We start from the raw sequence: 17,438 nt of genomic DNA, 5'->3' as shown, positions 1-17,438 counted from the left end.
TCCCTGAGGAAGATTCTGTTTCTTGTATAAGCCAAACTTTCAAATATTGTTAATGATGCCCTTAAACAACCACCGGGCTGATCAAAGTCACAGGAAAAGGATCGCTGAGATCGAATCGGAATTTAGCTTGTTTTGCAGAGGGAGGAAAACCGGAGAACCAGAAGAACTTTCAAATCAAGGGAGAGAGCTAACAAACTCTACTCACAAGAGATATTGGGTATAATAATTAATCGAACCAGATGTGAGAGGCGAGTATACTACCACTATACCACTCTTGGTTCCCACTGAGCTCTGATGTACGTACGCGAGAGAATGGCTGAACTTAGAAAACCCATTAAGCTCTGTTCTTGACAATTTTTTGTGAGATAAAAAATTACCAGAGAGTCACGACAGACCATAAAGCCGTTATAAATAGCTTCTTGGATGCTATCTAGTCGTTACTATAAGTTACTATAAGCCGTTTTATGTTATAATTAATGTTGAGCAGGCATTTAAGTTCGTAACACTACTGAGTCTAGACTAAGATCTAGATTTGATTTCTAGATTTGACTTTTTTTAAGCACCCTCTTGTAATTTAGAGCCTTCCTGAAAAGGAAAATTGCGCCTGGAGGTCACCAAATTGCGCGCGTTGAGTTCAGGATTAATGTTGTTCATCATGACGTCTGTTGAACAGGCATTTAAGTTCTTAACTAGATTGGACCGTGATTAAAATTTGATTTCTAAGCACTTTGTTTAAGCACCCACTTGTTTAGAGCTTTCCTGAAAAGAAAAAAATTGTATCTGACACCGAATTGCGGCTGTGAAATGTGATCGTTTAGCACGTCTGCAAATAATCCTACGAAACTCAGGTTTATATCAAGCTATTTTGCGCAGAATATTGTTAATCCCAAAGGCAATTAAAATCTTTATCGACGTGGACTGCGCTGATAAAAAGAGAGGAAAAAATATTTTTTTAAAAACATGCGTAATAGGTAAATTACGAGCCTTGTACGAAACGACTGAAGAAGAGGGCCAATGGGCCTTTCACAACTTCAAGTCGCGTAAAAAATGAGCCAGCTCAACTAGAAACCGTGGACCGCTGTTTCGGCCTGTGTTGGGCCTCGTTGGCTTCTAGTTGAGCTTTTACGACACAAATTATTTCCTCATACGAAAACCTTAATCTTCTTTATAGCATTCTTCTCACTCATTATTCCCTCCCTCCCCCCCCCCCCCCCCCCCCCCCCTTCCCCAACCACGCACAATACCACCAGGTCTAAGATTGTTGAAAGACTCAAATCGTCAGAAAATATTAGCTTACACGACAAAAATGAAAAATTTTTAATGATGATAAATCCTCCAAAACCACTATGAAAAGCAATAGCAAAATTTGTATTTGAAAATTTTGAAAAACGAAAAACCTTCATTAATGCGTTGGGTGGCCACAAAGTTTAAGATTCTCGATTAATAACAATTTGTAATCTTTGTTATCTTTTCATTGTTTAGTTTAGTTTATTGTCTTTTAAGCCAATGTAAAACTGATTTACATGGTGACAATAAATTGCCTTTGCCACCACCACTTCACTACCTCCTCGACAACTGAAAGTTTAAAAAAAACAAGTTTATTGAACCTGAATTTCCAGACGCACACTACACTTTTCTTTTTTTAAAACATTTTTTCATGATCATTTTAGCTCAAAAGCGCAAATGTTTTCCACAGGCAGCCCAATCCCCCTCTATGGCATAAAAACGGAGATTTGGCTGCCTGTGGATCCGATCCGATCCGATCTTGGTCGTTGTCCGTTTTCCCGGGCCGTGTTTCTGAGACTGTCACTGGATGGCTTGAATATCCATGACTCCTTTATCCCAGTTTTTCTGTGTCTCCAGGTCATCCTGTATACCCTTTTCCTTCCCGAAGGCAAACCTCTTGGCAGCAGGGGTCTGGGTCATAGCTTGTCCGAGCTGGTACGCCTCGACTTTGAGACCCTCATCGATTGGAGTATCAACTGCTGATACGACACATCTCTTACATGCGGTTATAGATCCTGCAGGGAATTTAGCAATACGATTAGCCAGCTCTTCGACAAACGGTCCTATTTCTTCAGGATCAAGGGCACGGTTGATAGAGCCATATCTCTCTGCGAGGTCAGCGTCAAAGTCATGAGCTCCAAGAATGATCTCTATTGCGCGTCCCATTCCAACCTGACGAGCCAAACGCTGAGTACCGCCCCCGCATGGAACAATGCCCATCCCTACCTCCATTTGCATAAACACTGCTTTCCCTCGAGCAGCGAATCGCATATCACAAGCCAACATGAACTCATGACCACCTCCTCTTGCCATTCCCTCGACCTTGGCGATGGTAGCTTGAGGGAGAGAGCTGATCCTTTGCAACACTTGCTGCAAGTACAATATTGGTTCTGACATGCTTCGCTCCACTGCAGGTATTTCACACAACATATCGATGTCAGCGTGACAGACGAAGATGTCGGGATGGGCAGACTGGAATACCACGACTTTCACCGAACGATCTGGCTCTAGTGCTTCTGCAAGACGGTTCAAGTCATCCAGCATGGGTTTCCCCTGCACGTTGACTGGAGGGAAGTCAAATGTCACCCAAGCAACAGCGTCTTTGATTTCTACCTTGAACGTTGAGTAGCCCTCGTACGACATGACCTAAGAATGAATTCACGAGTGAGATTTAGCCTGTGATTAACTCTACATAGCCCGACATATCAATAACATTAACCCTGCATACAAGAAGGAAAGTTTATCCCATTCAAACGAAGGCTGTACCATTAAGGCTGTACTTTACTTATCGCTGTCTCTTGGCCTACGAGACGCGGTCAGAAGCAATTAATTATCCAATTCACGCTTCACAAACCTCAGTTCAAGTGACCTTGCAAGTGTCTACAATAATCCTAGCTCTTACCAACTAATTCTGAAGTTTGTTCTTTGAATTAACTGCAGGAAATTTGGTATTTCTTTAGCGTTCCAGGTACTCGTGAATAAGCTTGAATTCTGGAGGTCAGAAGTTATTGCTCCGCTTGAAAGTTTATCAGGCTTGAAAATGTCTTGGTTACTGGGGAGGGGCTTGCAAGACCGGTAATGTAGCTCTTATCCGATTGTCAATGACGTCACGTTATATTTACCAATCAATCTTGAGTAGAATATAATGCATTCTCTGATTCCTTCGCTAACCATTACATATTCACGGCAATTCTAGTAATATAACTATTCTTTTATCGGTTTGTTATGGTGAAAAGATAGACTTTTGGCTCTTAAATCACATGCATGCGAGGAGTTTTTGTTTGCCTTCCTTCAAGTATTTGTTATACCAAGAATAACTATAAGTTTAGTTGATCCTAGTCGATAGGGATTTGATTAATAAATAAATAAATTATTGTTTAGTCGACCGTAAAAATTCAATTACTTTTCACGGCTTTGAAAACCATAGATTTCTTTACCATCGTTGTTCGTTTGTTGTAAATATTTCAGACCACGTGATTTCACTCTTGGGAGTCGGATTTTTTCAAAACATAACCAATCAAAATTGTAGCGTGCTTTCAAGGGGTGGTCAAGAGAAGTATGTCCAGAAAGTTAATCCAATTATTCGGAGAATGTGACAGCGAATCGGAAGCATCATCAACTTAGGCAAATCTGATTGAAATCCAGTGTTTGACCTCCATATTTAGCTGCACTGGGACCTTCTATAAAAAGGAGTCTATAAGCAAGACGAAAGCCACAAAACACTTTTAAAATTTATTTTTTATTACTATATACCTTTGTCATTTTCTTACTTCTATAATAGTCATAAATAAATATATTTGACTCCCGGCACTTGTTCTCACGCAGGCTGAAGCGACTTCATTGCTTTCTTTTTTACTGCACTTTATCAGTGTCACTTTATCACTTCACTTCTCAAATACTTTACTGTTAAAAATGTTAACGAGGTGTGTAGAATCTTCTTTGAGATTTCTACTGAAGTCATTTCCCACTGTTATTACTTTCTTTTTATTTCCCTTTCCTCTTTTTATTTCCCTTTCACTTTTTCTGGTTTGTCAAGGCTGCTTAGTATTTTTTTTAATAGCTGTTCTGACCTCCGCTTTTTCTATTTTTCTTCTCATTTCCCTTCACTTCACACACACATTCAATGCTCCTGGATCAGCTTGTAGGTCGTGGTTGTCCAGGGTTCTGTTTAGACACCACTCTAGTCCTCTTGAGTCTTCGCCAGTGACCAGTGTCATAGTTCATTTCAAATAGCATTTCAACAAGTAGAGTCTGTTGGTTCCCATCAGACCCTTGGACGTTTTCTGTGTTTTCACTTAGTTTGATGGTAATGATTGGACCTTGGTTAGGGAAAGGTTTGTCTGGAAAAACAGAGGGGGAAATAACTTTTATTGCATGTAGTTTGAACAAAAATCCAAAGACTTGTGCCCATTTGGGCTGACTGATTTTTTTTTTTTACAAAGAGTCAGCATTAAAATTAGGGTTAATTAAGAGAACTAAAAGTTACTCTACCTCTAGCGCCAGCCATAAAGCCCAAGATGAGAGCCTTCTCTGCTCGACTGACTCTATTTGCATTTCTGAACATTTCATGAGCTGCAAGCATTTGTTCACGCTAAAAAAAAAACCAGACAAATATATATGCATTGTCAGAACAGAATTCAAATAATATGATTCTAGCAAAGAAAATTAGTGTACAAGAACACAAATCATAGGAAAAAGTCAAGAAAAGAAAAAAAACATACAGAAAGGGTAAGCTGCCTCTTATTCTGCTGCTGCTGCTGCTGCTGTTGAAACATTTGTTGTTGTTGCTGAAGTGATGTCGATGCTGCAGCATTTGATGGAGTCGGCATGGCTGGTGCTTGCGCTCCTGATGGCATGTTCAGAGAGGATGTAGAAGGTGTAGCTGGTGTGATGGGGTTTGTTGGGGTGATGGTCGAAGCAGGTGTGCTTGGCATTGCCATTGCTGCTGTCATTTTTTGTTGTTGTCTTTCTCTCATAAGCTGTCGTTGCTGCTCTACAGCAGTCTAGAAAGTGGATAAATAATTTTATTAGCGATGAATTCATCATCATAATCAACAGAAAAGGTTGGTCGACATCACTGACTGTAAAAACAACTTAAAAAGCATGTTTATAAACAAGTCCAACTTCTTACCTCTAGTTCTCTCTTGAGATCCAAAGTGCTTTCACTCAGTTTAGAAGTCTCTGCGCCTACATCTGATGAGGTTGCAGGGGTGGGAGGTGCAGGGGTTGTTGCCACACCCCTGTTGGATATTACGGCATATGATGGTGTAGGAGTAACAATTGTTGCTGTTGTGGATGGGGTACTAGGTGTTGGAGTTGCCTGCAAAGAAACCATTGGCATAAAGTTTAAGATCAATATAAAAATACATGTACACTGTAGATCTTTTAGTTTGGGTGAAATTGTTTTTGTCCCACAATGTACTGCAATACACACTCAAACATGCTTATTCCTCAACCTCTGAATGGCTTATTCAGGTATCTTTTTGCAGTTTAACTTCAGACAGTTAAGACATAACTAAACCAGCTCAACCTTGAGACTGAACAAAAGATGTTTTCCATACCTTTGTCTGAGGTACGAGAGGCTGAAGCCCTGCAGCATACTCTGGAGTAGCAGGTTCTTGGGTTTTTGCTGTTTCTGTTGCCTTTTTCTGTTTTGCTTCCTCAGCTTGCTCGGCTTCTGTAACATCATTTCAAGTAAAAGGCAATAATGAGTCATGAAGTGGTTGCTGCTAAAAATAGTTACAGTGTTTCAATACAGGCAACAAAATCGTGCAGCTTTGTTGTATTGCAAACATACTCACGTGCAATAAAGTTTTGTTGCATAAAGTAGAAGATATTTTTACCATTTGCGACACATTTATCACGGAGGTGACACGAGCAACTTTTGCTGTGCATCTTTCACTTACATCCCCTATTTTATATATCTGTTTACTAACCTAACAGTTTCTTCCTTCTCTTGACTTCTCTTCCTCCCCCAATTGGCTGCTCATTTATATCCAGTAACTAAAACATTCCAGGATGATTTATTAGCAAAATTTATAAACCAATGTTTAATTTCTAGGGCAATATGAGAGCAATACAGTAGACCCTTGGGCATAATGTTTTCCTATTTCAGACCATGTGTCATTCCCTACAAAACAAGATTCTTTTCATGAGATTGTTAGGAATATGATTGTCGATTATAAATAACCTTTGTTCTGCCATGCTGTTTAAGAGTAGCAGCCGATATAATGCTTCTTGATGGTGTAGCACTGCTAGAGATCCTTGGTCTGTTGATGGGTCTTGTGTTTACACGTGCTGAAGGGATAAAATATGTTGGTAAGGTAAAGCAGCATTTCATTCACTGATGTCCAACAGCTGTTCATTGATCATTAAATGGCCACTTGTTGATAAAGTATTGCCATCTCTCAACAAAGTATTGGCTGATATAGAGGATATTACATGGGCGCTCGGAGATACGAATTTTATCTTCGAGTGTTCAATTAATATCTCACGAGTGAGCACAGCGAACGAGTGAGATATCTAAATTGAACACTCGAAGATAAAATTCGTATCTCTGAGCGGCCATGTAATGTTCTGCTTATTATATAGATATCGATGAAACTTAAATAAAACAAGAGCTCAAAAATTCTTTATTAAAATAGCAAGCCGATTCAACAGCGATATCTTCACATGTGAAAGATATGGTATCTTCCACTGGTGAAAGATATCAAGTTTTTGACACTAAAGAAGACCTGGTATTTCATCGATATCTATAAAATAAAAATAGATATTAAATAGCCTTAAGTAGTTCAAGTCTGGCTTAATTCATAACTAAACTGTGCACTGGTTTTCCTCCTTCCATAAAAATCAACACGTGTTAGTTGTAGTTGTCAAGAAGGGTGTATGCTGCAAATATTGACCATAATGGTAGACCCTTAACACTGGTAATAATGGTTGCAGATTTGTTTTTACTTACAAGGTGGTTCAAACTTCTTGGCAGGTGATTGAAGCTTGTGAGTAGAGCTTCCAGCAGTACCAATTTTCTTCTGAGTAGAAAGAGCTTCACTAGCTAGAATAAAAAGTAAATACTAGCTAAGATTCACAAACTATTGACATACATTGTACATTCTTATGTCTTCAATTTTATACCATGACAACGCAGTGTAAGCATACTATACTACATTACTAATTCTGCCTGTCACGCTTTTCAGAATTAATTTACAAACTACAATTAACTAATAATAATGAAACTAATGAAATAAATATAATATTTACAGCTAATGGAACTAATAATCATAAGTAAATACTATTTTGACTATAGTAGCTTGTCCTATTTCTGGTATTAAATAAAAACCCTTTCCTGTACATATTTTTTAAAGCTATTGTGTAAATTACATACAATACCTTTCTGAATGAGTTCAGCTCTAAGAGCAGCTGATTTGGGTTTTCTCCTTAGAGTGAAGTGTTTTGGTAATGTAGGCTGTTGACCCACTACAGAATGGAGTGCCATCTTGTTAAGATATGTACACTCTAGTGGCAGAAGACTTGAACCATTTTCTGCTGTAGCCACTGAACAGAATGAGAAAACATTAAATGTTTTATTTTATCTAAATGGTGCTCTGGTTGATACATTAGGTGAGGTTAGAATAAAGATTGCTCCAGTAGCTATTGGTCTAGAGATGAGCATATTTTTGGATATCATATGAGTAGTTAAATGATAAGATAGGGTATGGCCATGGTATAACTATTTGTTTGCCATATTAGTTCCCACTCATATTACAACCACTCTATGACGTGCGGTAACAATTAAATGGCTTACTGCTGTCTTCTATTAATTCATCCATTCATAAAGCATAGTTAAGGCAGTGATAAGATCGTGTACGGCTACAGTAAGACTATGAGTATGCCATATCATTTCCCATTCATATTACGGTGTACTACCACTCTATGATTTGTGGTAGCCTTGAAAGGGCTTCCGAGTTCCTGTTCTCTTCTAAAAATCCACCCAATCACAAAGCAAAGTTTAATACGGCTACTATAATAAGATAGGGTACAGCTACAGTACGACTTTGAATTTGGTGCATTGTTTCTCTTTCATATAAAAACTATCTATAATGTTCCATAACATTGAAATACATGGCTACCCATTAATTTGTTTCCTAATTAATAGCTAATGCTAATGTATTGATTAGTTAATTATTTGTCTGTAAATCAGAGCGATGCAAATCAAGCCTTTTACTCGATATTTTTCATTCATTTACTACCATTACACATCTAGTAAATGAGTAAATATGAAGAACTTACAACTCTGTTTCAACTGTTGAGTGACTTCAGCAAATACAGGGCTAGCTTGTTCCAAATGTACATTCAGCATCCCTGACGTTGGGTAATATTTAAGGATCTCACAAATTACACGAACCCACTCGTCTTCATCTTGAGATCCTATTTCCAACGTCTCGCACAAATCAGCACTGGTTTCTTCCAAAACTCGACGAGGAAGATGAAGAAAAGCCATTAAAAGTTTGATCTTTACTTGAGGTTCGAGCCGATGAAAGCACTCAGGGATATTCCTTAATACATCTTGAGTCAATAAGGATCGTAGATTTGATCCTGACCAGGGATCGTCGCTAGAAAGTTTATTTTGAAGCCAGACATGCAGAGCTATGTCTTGTCTGTGGGACGCCATCTTGAATTTTGAAGAAAGCAGCTTTTGCATTTTATCCTCAGGGGGTACTAGACAGGATTTTTGTCAAGTCTATTTTACAATGGGAAGGGAGGGTAAGTAAATCATTTCAAACTCAACCAAAATAAACAACTTTGTCAACACAGAATTTCTCATTCTTAATTCATATATGAAAAGAATTATTTCTCTTGTTTGGTATCCCCAATTTTGCTCCTAATTCAAGATTCCAAAGAATCAAATTTAAAAATTCATTTTGCAGCGCATTAAATTAAAAAAAAATAGATTTTGAAATTACTAGTACTTTCCTGAAACGGGATGAAGTGAAATTGTTAAGGAATAAATAAAGAATTATTATAAAGAGTTTTCTAGAGATTTTGGTTAGGCACATAAAGGTCCTTTATTCAAATTTACGATGCGCGTCATTTGTGTACCAGTATATAAGGTGCCCGTATGTGCGTGTGGGGAAGGGGGTATTGACAGGAAGGTTGGATATACCTTGATAAATACTTGCACTATAAGGAGAAGACAGGTGAAAATCTCCCCAGAATTAACATGATTTATACGCCTATTTAACCAAGAATCAAGCACAGAGGACTTCAATACGTCTCAAGTGAAATAAAATGCCGTGTGGCGGACTGAAAGACCGTGTCTTGGTGAGTATAACCGGAGTGTTTGTGTGAGTTGAATGTTGCTGCAGTGGATTCCTTTTACTCAATCGGAACTCAACTATTATCGCGCTCAATCACAAACTACTATAGAAACGAAAACTAAATCACTCCGATATAATGTTCCTAGCTGTCTACTACGATAAATCGTGTCTGAAAGACCATAACTCGTTATTCAATAAACTTTCATTATCTAAGCTCAAATTATCGTAAATATTATCAAAACACAAGCCACTTTAGGTACAAACTTTCTCATATCTGATAAAGTGAAGATTCACTATTTCGGTATTGTCGAGTTTTAGGCATTTACATTCAGGAAAGCTTTCTTTGTTTTATAGAAAGGGTCCTCGTCTTATTTATGCCAAAAGTCTTCGCGCCTTCCGACTTAACTCAAACCAAAACCATTCGCTTTGACAATATTTTTCTTATTAGGAGTTTTTTTGTGGTCAAATTTTAAAGCTGAAACTTCGGCATAACTTTATTCATTGGACTTCAAATTATCCGGAAATAAAGGCTTGAAATCTTACAGTTTTCAGAAACTATATGAAATAAGAATTCTAAAATCTCTACTTTCGCACGAACTTCTGTGTTTTGAGCTTATCACTATGACTATTGAAAGTGTTTATATTCATTCACAAATTTCTTTCTCAAGATATAGAGGAAACTTTTGTGCCTTAATTACAGGCTCCTACGAAACTCTTAACACCGGAACTTCAATTTTCTTTAGGGTCTTATTAGAACTAGAAGATTTTATTTTGTTGGATTATGATAACGGTAGATTTGCCGCTTTATTTGTACATGTAAGAAAGAAGAGGATTCCGAAAATATATCTTTTATTCTATTAATTTTTTTGTTCCAGAAGATTCTATTTGTAGTTATGTTAAAATAAAAGGTGCTGGTTGTGAGGGACAAAGATGTATCTAAGTCTAAAACAATTATTAATTTAGATCTGTATTTAGCTGAGAAAAATATATTCAAAATAATGTCATTTAACCTAAAATAATTCATAACATTTTTCAGTTCTCTTTCATTCATTCATTCATTTTCCAAAAATTTCAAATATTTTGGCCCTCATTTTTTCCATCTCCTTTCCCATGATTTATTTTCCTATGTTAGAACAATAAAAAATTAATGAACCTAAATAATTGTTAAGACAATAAGAAATGAAATGAAACTTATATCATTTTTAATCAGATCTACATAGACCTAATCTTCCATTTAATTATCTGTATGTAAAATGAATTTTTTTTTATTTCAAAAAAAATTCAATTCAGTATCCTTATCTTTCATGTTTGTATTATTAAGATTGTCAGTATCAAATTCACACATATAACTTGCTGACACCTGGTTATATATTTATACAGATAGATAAATAGCTTAAAATAGCTATTCATAACATGTGTACAGTACAACATGTACTAGCTTAAGTATTAAACCGAGTCAAAGATTAAGGTTAAGATTAATTTTGAAGGTGGTCTAGAATTGTCCCCTATTAGGACAAACTGCTGGGACATTCATTCAGATAAGTCCTATACATATTCTACATCTGTGGGGAAGTGAATAGGTATATGCAAAAAGTAATTAATAATATGGCTATATGTCCTAGCCTCTTACTGCTATTTTCGTAGAGCTTGCAAACTCTGTAAATGCGATTTTACTCATTCGAATTCGGTTTTTTCACTGCTGCCAGTCAAAAATATTAAAGGTGCTGGCTGACAAGTTTGATTGACAGCAGCAAAAAAACAAATTTTGATGTGCAGCTCATAGCTAAGGAGTTTGCATGTTCATGAAAATACCAGTAATTCTTCTCTTTATTTTTTGACATTTTCATGAGTGCAAACATTTAAAGATATGATTCAGAAACAGTCATATCTCTAATGCCTCATTTTATGAATATACTCATTCATGTGCTGGCAAATTAAATACACTTGCAGTATCTAAGCTTGCTTTTCTATTGAGGTGTAAAATAAAACGGACATGTTTAGATTAAGTTTACAGCCTTCAGGTTTACATTTTGATCCACAGAAAGATAAAAATATGATTACTAAATAATTGATATGTTTAAAAGTAACTAAATTTGTCTGCGAGGTTTTCTCCTTTGGGTTCATTTGCCTCCCTCCCCCAATTAAATTAAATTTGATCCATTTTGGCTTTACTCCCTTGTATTGGGCAGAAAATTAATTTCAGGGTTTACTAGATTTAGGTTTTTGTTATAATGCTTTTAAAATTTTATAACAAATTCTTGAACACAAATTACAAATTAGTAGTGTATAGCAATTTTAGCAGCAGTATTAGCTTTAGCGGCTACAGTAATAATATAGTATTATACCAGCAGTATTAGTCATAGTAGCAGCAAGCAGAGTGATTTTACTTGGCCTGTAAAAAATAGTTAAAATAATCATACATTATACAGTAGCAAACACTCATTTCATTTTTACCAGTAATGTTAAGCCAAAAACATTACCCTGAAATGTTGAGCCAAAAATATGGTATAACTGAGCTAAAACTAATCTGATTGCTCAAGGGGAATTGTCTATTCTTGAAATGATATCTTTTTCAATATTGACATAACATATTCAAATTTGATATTTCTTTCTTTTTTCTTCATTTTTTTATTGTTTATTGGATTTTTTTTTTTCAATCATGCACTAGTACATAATTTAGGTCATAATGTTCCCTTGAGCTTTATTGCCAGTACATTTTGTTTTCGGCTACCACTGATTTATTTTGTCTTTTCCCTATATTATTTTATTGCTGTTTCTATAGCTCTTTTGAGGGCTCAAAAGAATTGTACAGTGCTCATTACTAGGCGTTGATTGTGTATTTTTATGATAAATAGTAGGTAGGCAATGATTATATTTCTTTTAACTGTAATTATTAATAATATTCAGGCTGCTTGAATTAATTTTATCATACACACAAAAAATATCTTTTAGAATGAAATACTCTTAATTATAAATACTTTACACCAGTTATTTATGCATTCATTTCTTCAAGTAGTTGAATGGAAGTGAAAAATGTTTTTAAACTGTATTAAGAAAAGCAAATGCATACAGTATAACACTTTGAAGATTTAAAAAAAAAAAAATTTAAAATGAAATTGAGTGAAATTGAAAAATGGCTTTCAACTTACTGGAAGTTATTCGAGTATGCGTCATAAGTTTCCCAGTACTTACAGTACTTCAACATTTCTCTCTTTATATGTACATGTATTTTTTTTTGTACAAAATGTCATTTTCAAGTGGAAATAAATTGAAGGCAATTCAGAGCACAAGTGTGTGAAAATATGGAACTTCTGAATGCATTCAGTCATACTGCTCTAAATGTCAACAAAAAATCATTTTATAATTAATACTTTCTTACTGCATATACACTTTATGATAGATAATAATAATAATAATAATAATAATAATAATAATAGATGACGATGAAAGATTCATTTTCCTTTACTCTATTTTTACTTTCCTCATTCTCTATGAGGTTTAATTTTATGCATATGGGTTCATGATTTATATATAGCTTGTAAGTGTCAAACACTAGTAGATTAAAAGAGAAGAGCTCTTGGTTCTGCAGGAAACATACATAACATTTAAAAGTATTGTACTTAGATTAAGGGAAGGGCCTCATGTTCAAATCTTCTATGTTAAATATGATAGCATAAAAAAGCACTTCTACCACACTTGTTTATATTATTATGATACTGTCAAAAGAATGATAAAAGGGTACATTATACACTGTGAAAAGATGAAAAAACTACATTAAAGTATGTTTTTTAATCTTTTCACAGTGTATAATTCACCCTTTTACTGTTTCATTAAAAACGCCGACACAGCTCACACTAGGTTTTAGCTAGTTATCTCTTCTTCTGTCAAAGGATTTAATTTGAATTTCAGCTGCGATAAAACACTAACTCCTAATTTAATTTCAAGAAAATTTTAATTTGATATCTTTGTTTATTTTTTCTTTTTGTATCGTTAAAGTCAATATTAACTATAATTTATAGCTTGTGAGAGGCTAGATATAGCTACTGATATCTGGTGCAATTATTAATATTTTTGGAAAAAATTCTTATTTGACCAGACTTTCTATCTTTCAGTCCATTTATATTTAATAACATTGTCTGATATTTAAATCGTTGAATTTTAATTTTGTGCTAAGCAAACAGTGCTGTCTTGGCAGGGAGTGATTTCATCTAACAGACCACATCATTGACTTCTATAAACTGGGCACTAATCCATAATGATTGAAGGATTTTCTCAACATCTTTTTTTTTTTCATCCCTAATTTCTAATTCATTCTAAATATCCCAGGGAAATTTTTAGTCTTTTTTTAATAATTAAAATAAGTGTTTTCAATGTGTACTCAAACAACTAATAATTGTTTGAAATGCTATACATTTTTTTAATACTAATATATGGGTTCTTTCTGCAGCTTTATACAATATATATAAGTTTTTTGTTTTAGATCATAAGCCTATCTTTAGAAAATGCTTAGTGATACAGTACATGTCATTTCTTTTTCTGTGTGCTCTCAATTTGTACATGTACTTTCTGAAGCAACAAACTTTAATGGTTTATAAATGTAATCCTCTTATGAAGTTGAGTTGGACATTATTTAATCTAAAGTCTAGCTGAAAAGACAAAAATAAATGTGGGAGCCTATAAATAATTTCTAAGTATGTTGTGTTTCATAATAGCATTGTGTTAAGGTATGGCTTAAAAGATTATATCAATTTATGAGAGTACATTTTGTCTACTCTATTTCAATTATTTTTGCTTTCACATTCAAAGTATTATTTACTATTCTTGATGTGTATTTCCTTTGAAAAAGAAAAAGACTAGATTTCAAGGTGTTTTCATACTTTATGATTAAATAAGATTTTGTGATTAAATACTGTATCGATAGGATTTTTTTGATATGCATTATTAATAGCCTCACTGATAATAGGGTTCTCTTGATCCAAGGTATATATACTGTAGGAATATTATATGCACTCAAGATGAAATTACAATTGAGTTATGTACTATTTAATAAACAAGCAGGAGTGTTTTAAGGGTTATGAAACACGAGACACAGCTGAGTGGTTTAAGACGCAATAAAACATGATCTGCAAATTTATTAAAGGGCTCAAAAAACGTATGATGTATGTTCTGATATTGTACCAAATTCTCTACAAAATGAACCAAGTTTGATAGAGAAAATCCAAGTTAAAGTTTATGCAAATAAAGATGAATCTATATCAGATATAAAACCTCCTTCATGGTCATGATTTCTATTGTGTTTTTCTCTTGAATTATTAATGAGTTTTTTAAATATTATATCGCTTATATCCGACAATAAAATATGTTTATTAGTGCTTTTGAGACTTTTTCATGGTGAAGACGTGTTTTACAAGTGAGGTTCTACAGTATGTTTTCCACATGAGTTTGAAAATTATGGCTTAATCCTTTCAGGAACTATATTCACTTTTAAATATAACTGCAAGTGAATATGTGAAGGAAGCCATGTAAAAACATTTCTAACAATACTGAAATTTTGGCCATCATAGTCCTTTGTCAGAGTAAAAGCTAGTGGAAATTAGAAGAAGAAAAATCATGAGCACCTTGAAATGTTCCAGGAATGTTCTATTCTTTGGCCAATCAAAGTTGACTTTCTAACCACAAGATAACGGAAAGATAACAGTAACTTCTGATTGGTTAAGAAACATTCTTGAAATATTTCTAGGTGCCCATGGTTTTTCAATTCGCACTGTAAAGGGCATTAATGAATGACCAAAAAGAAACAGCTGGACAAAATGTCACAACAATTAAAGATAACAAAACATTTTAATCTAAAATGTTTATTCATGTTATGGGGATTTTGGACACCTAAGGTGTGAATAAGTCTCATCTCTTGTTTTACATACAATACTTTGAAATAGAATAAATGATAGCTAGGGAATTCATCTGTTCATATAATTATGATTATGTTTTGTCCACTTGATACAGGAAGTGTGGACCATTTAACTACTCTTTATAAAATATTTGATTAGATTCACTACACATTGCTAAAATTATATTAATATACTATTTAATATTAATTAATTGCAGAGTTTTCTCGGTCGAAGTCACCAACACGCGGACGAATGGCGTACTGTGTATGCACATAATCGTTACCCTAGTAACGATCCTGATATAGAAATCAAACAGAAGCATTATGCAGATAATAAAATAATAACATCCAAGGTAATATTATTTGTTTAAGAGCTTTCAAAATTTATGGGGTGGTGATGGCAGGTAAGGGTGGGGGCTATGAGGATTTTATATTTTGCAATACTTTTGGTTACCCCCACCTCCCTCCCCCACTCAAAAAATAAATTTCACAAAAACAAAAAACTAAATCGAAAAGCAGGAACACAAGCGCCAGGATAAATGTTTTTGCTTCCTCGAGCTTGCATGCTTGAGAAAACCAAGTTTAAGATAGGATTTTGTTTTATTTTGTTTTATTTTTTTCAGTATACATTATGGAATTTTGTGCCAAAGAATCTTTTTGAACAGTTTCGTCGGATAGCTAATTTTTACTTTCTTTGCATTGGTGCTGTACAGGTATGTGATTTTAAGGCATTCAAAGTAATAAAGCCTTGCTATTTTCAAACAACGAAAATGCTTTTAATTAAGATATGTATACTCATTATGTATCTTTTCAGGTGTTAACATGATTATAAGTTACAATAAAACATGGACAAATCAGCTGTAAGGTGTAGTTCCAGAAAATATCCATACCCCCATCACGGAGGAAATTTGTAAAAGAACCCCTCTACCCCCAGAACTTCCAATTTTCATCATTACAAACTCTGTAATATCATTCTTTCTCTGACCCTACTACCCTCCAGAATTTTCAATTTTCTCTGTGGGTGGGGCATGAATACAGTCAATTCAAAAAATGTTGTCATCGACCCACTCACGCCTACGTGACTGGACCGAAAGGAATATGGGTAAAAATCACTGAAGCGGTTAAATATTCGTTCTGAATTAATTGTTCCCGCTAGTAATAAGATAATAATGGCGAGAAACAATCCATCAAATGCATGTCTTTGGGTTTAGGGAAAGAAAAACAAAGTAGTTATGAATCCAGTCGCATAGGCTTGAGTTGGTCGACGACAACATTTTTTGAATTGACTATATTTTCTGGAGCTACACAAGATGTCTGAGATGTGCTGCATAATTATATATAATAACCATAAACCGTATGTTTGCATATTATTTTCAGTTATTAATTGACAGTCCTGTCAGTCCGGTCACCAGTATACTACCCCTTGTGTTTGTCATTACAGTCACTGCCATTAAGCAGGTAATATCAGATATCTAACAAGTTTACATGGGTACAAAGTAAAAAATATAGACACCTCTTCCCTCTTCCCTCCTTGCTCTTTTATCTTTCTTCTTTCCACATCTCATTCTTCTTGTCTCCCATCTCTTCCCACTCCTTTCCCACTTCTTTCCCTTTCATCCGTTTCACTTTTTTCTTTTATACCTTTCCTTAACTTTTCACCTCACAATCTCTATTTTCCTATTGATTTCCATCCCATCCAAACACATTTTTCCCACTCTACCTTTCTTTCTCTTCCTCTCATTCTTTGTCCTTCTCCCACTTTTCTCCCTTCTCTGTCACTGTCAGTTACCCAGCTCTTCAGATCTACTTATGGACCATAACAGTAAGGTATTCTTATGTGTTATGCTTTCCAGGGATATGAAGATTACCAGCGGCATAAAGTAGACAACGAAGTAAATAAAAGACCATGTGAAGTGGTCATCAATGGGAAAATAGATGAAGTAGAATCACAGAATATAAGGGTATGTTAGTCAATTCCCCCTAAACTGCATTGTTCAGCCTTATGCTGCAAAGCTTCTAAAGTTTAAATCAACTTCCTTTTTCCTTCCCTTCCCGTCTCCTTTCTTCTCCTTCCATCCCTTTTTTCACTTCCCTTCTACTAACCTTTCCTTGTCCATATTTTCCCTTCTCTTTTCATTCCCTTCTCATTTCTTTCCCTACTCTTCTCTTCCCATCCCTTCCCAAGGTTCAACTTCCCTTCTTTTACCATTAATCATTTAATCTACATCGAC

At 35.0% G+C, this 17,438-nt stretch overlaps 3 protein-coding genes across 11 annotated transcripts in view; 1 reads left to right on the top strand and 2 right to left on the bottom strand.

Moving 5' to 3' along the window:
- Nucleotides 1-1,302: 1,302 nt before the first annotated feature.
- On the bottom strand, nt 1,303-3,055 carry LOC116295562 (uncharacterized). Its single transcript, XM_031703410.2, has 2 exons — nt 2,909-3,055; nt 1,303-2,652 (listed from the first exon to the last, which is right to left on the bottom strand). Exon 2 carries the CDS (start codon nt 2,647-2,649, stop codon nt 1,807-1,809), a length of 843 nt encoding a protein of 280 aa, XP_031559270.2. The 5' UTR covers nt 2,650-2,652; nt 2,909-3,055; the 3' UTR covers nt 1,303-1,806.
- Nucleotides 3,056-3,726: 671 nt separating this feature from the next.
- LOC116295561 (negative elongation factor A) lies at nt 3,727-8,683 on the bottom strand. The gene is made up of 10 exons (XM_031703409.2): nt 8,293-8,683; nt 7,393-7,557; nt 6,965-7,057; nt 6,197-6,303; nt 5,943-6,009; nt 5,568-5,683; nt 5,138-5,326; nt 4,728-5,009; nt 4,498-4,597; nt 3,727-4,346 (listed from the first exon to the last, which is right to left on the bottom strand). The coding sequence occupies exons 1-10, from the start codon at nt 8,672-8,674 to the stop codon at nt 4,141-4,143; spliced, it is 1,707 nt and encodes a 568-aa protein (XP_031559269.1). The 5' UTR covers nt 8,675-8,683; the 3' UTR covers nt 3,727-4,140.
- Nucleotides 8,684-9,137: 454 nt separating this feature from the next.
- Nucleotides 9,138-17,438, top strand: part of LOC116295555 (phospholipid-transporting ATPase IF) — a 33,124-nt gene continuing 24,823 nt past the window's right edge. For all 9 annotated transcript variants that reach the window (XM_089031559.1, XM_089031551.1, XM_089031548.1 and 6 more), the window contains exons 1-5: nt 9,138-9,324; nt 15,426-15,560; nt 15,831-15,920; nt 16,585-16,665; nt 17,061-17,168. In XM_089031559.1, coding sequence (XP_088887685.1) covers nt 9,292-9,324; nt 15,426-15,560; nt 15,831-15,920; nt 16,585-16,665; nt 17,061-17,168 — 447 coding nt within the window. In that variant the 5' untranslated portion in view covers nt 9,138-9,291. The remainder of the gene's footprint in view (nt 9,325-15,425; nt 15,561-15,830; nt 15,921-16,584; nt 16,666-17,060; nt 17,169-17,438) is intronic.

The sequence above is a fragment of the Actinia tenebrosa genome, unplaced genomic scaffold (assembly GCF_029948245.1).
Source record: "Actinia tenebrosa isolate PJP-AT-01 unplaced genomic scaffold, QUT_ActTen_1.0 PGA_scaffold0__85_contigs__length_37466705, whole genome shotgun sequence".
Taxonomy (NCBI): Eukaryota; Metazoa; Cnidaria; class Anthozoa; order Actiniaria; family Actiniidae; genus Actinia; species Actinia tenebrosa.
This window is presented reverse-complemented; position numbering and strand designations above follow the sequence as displayed.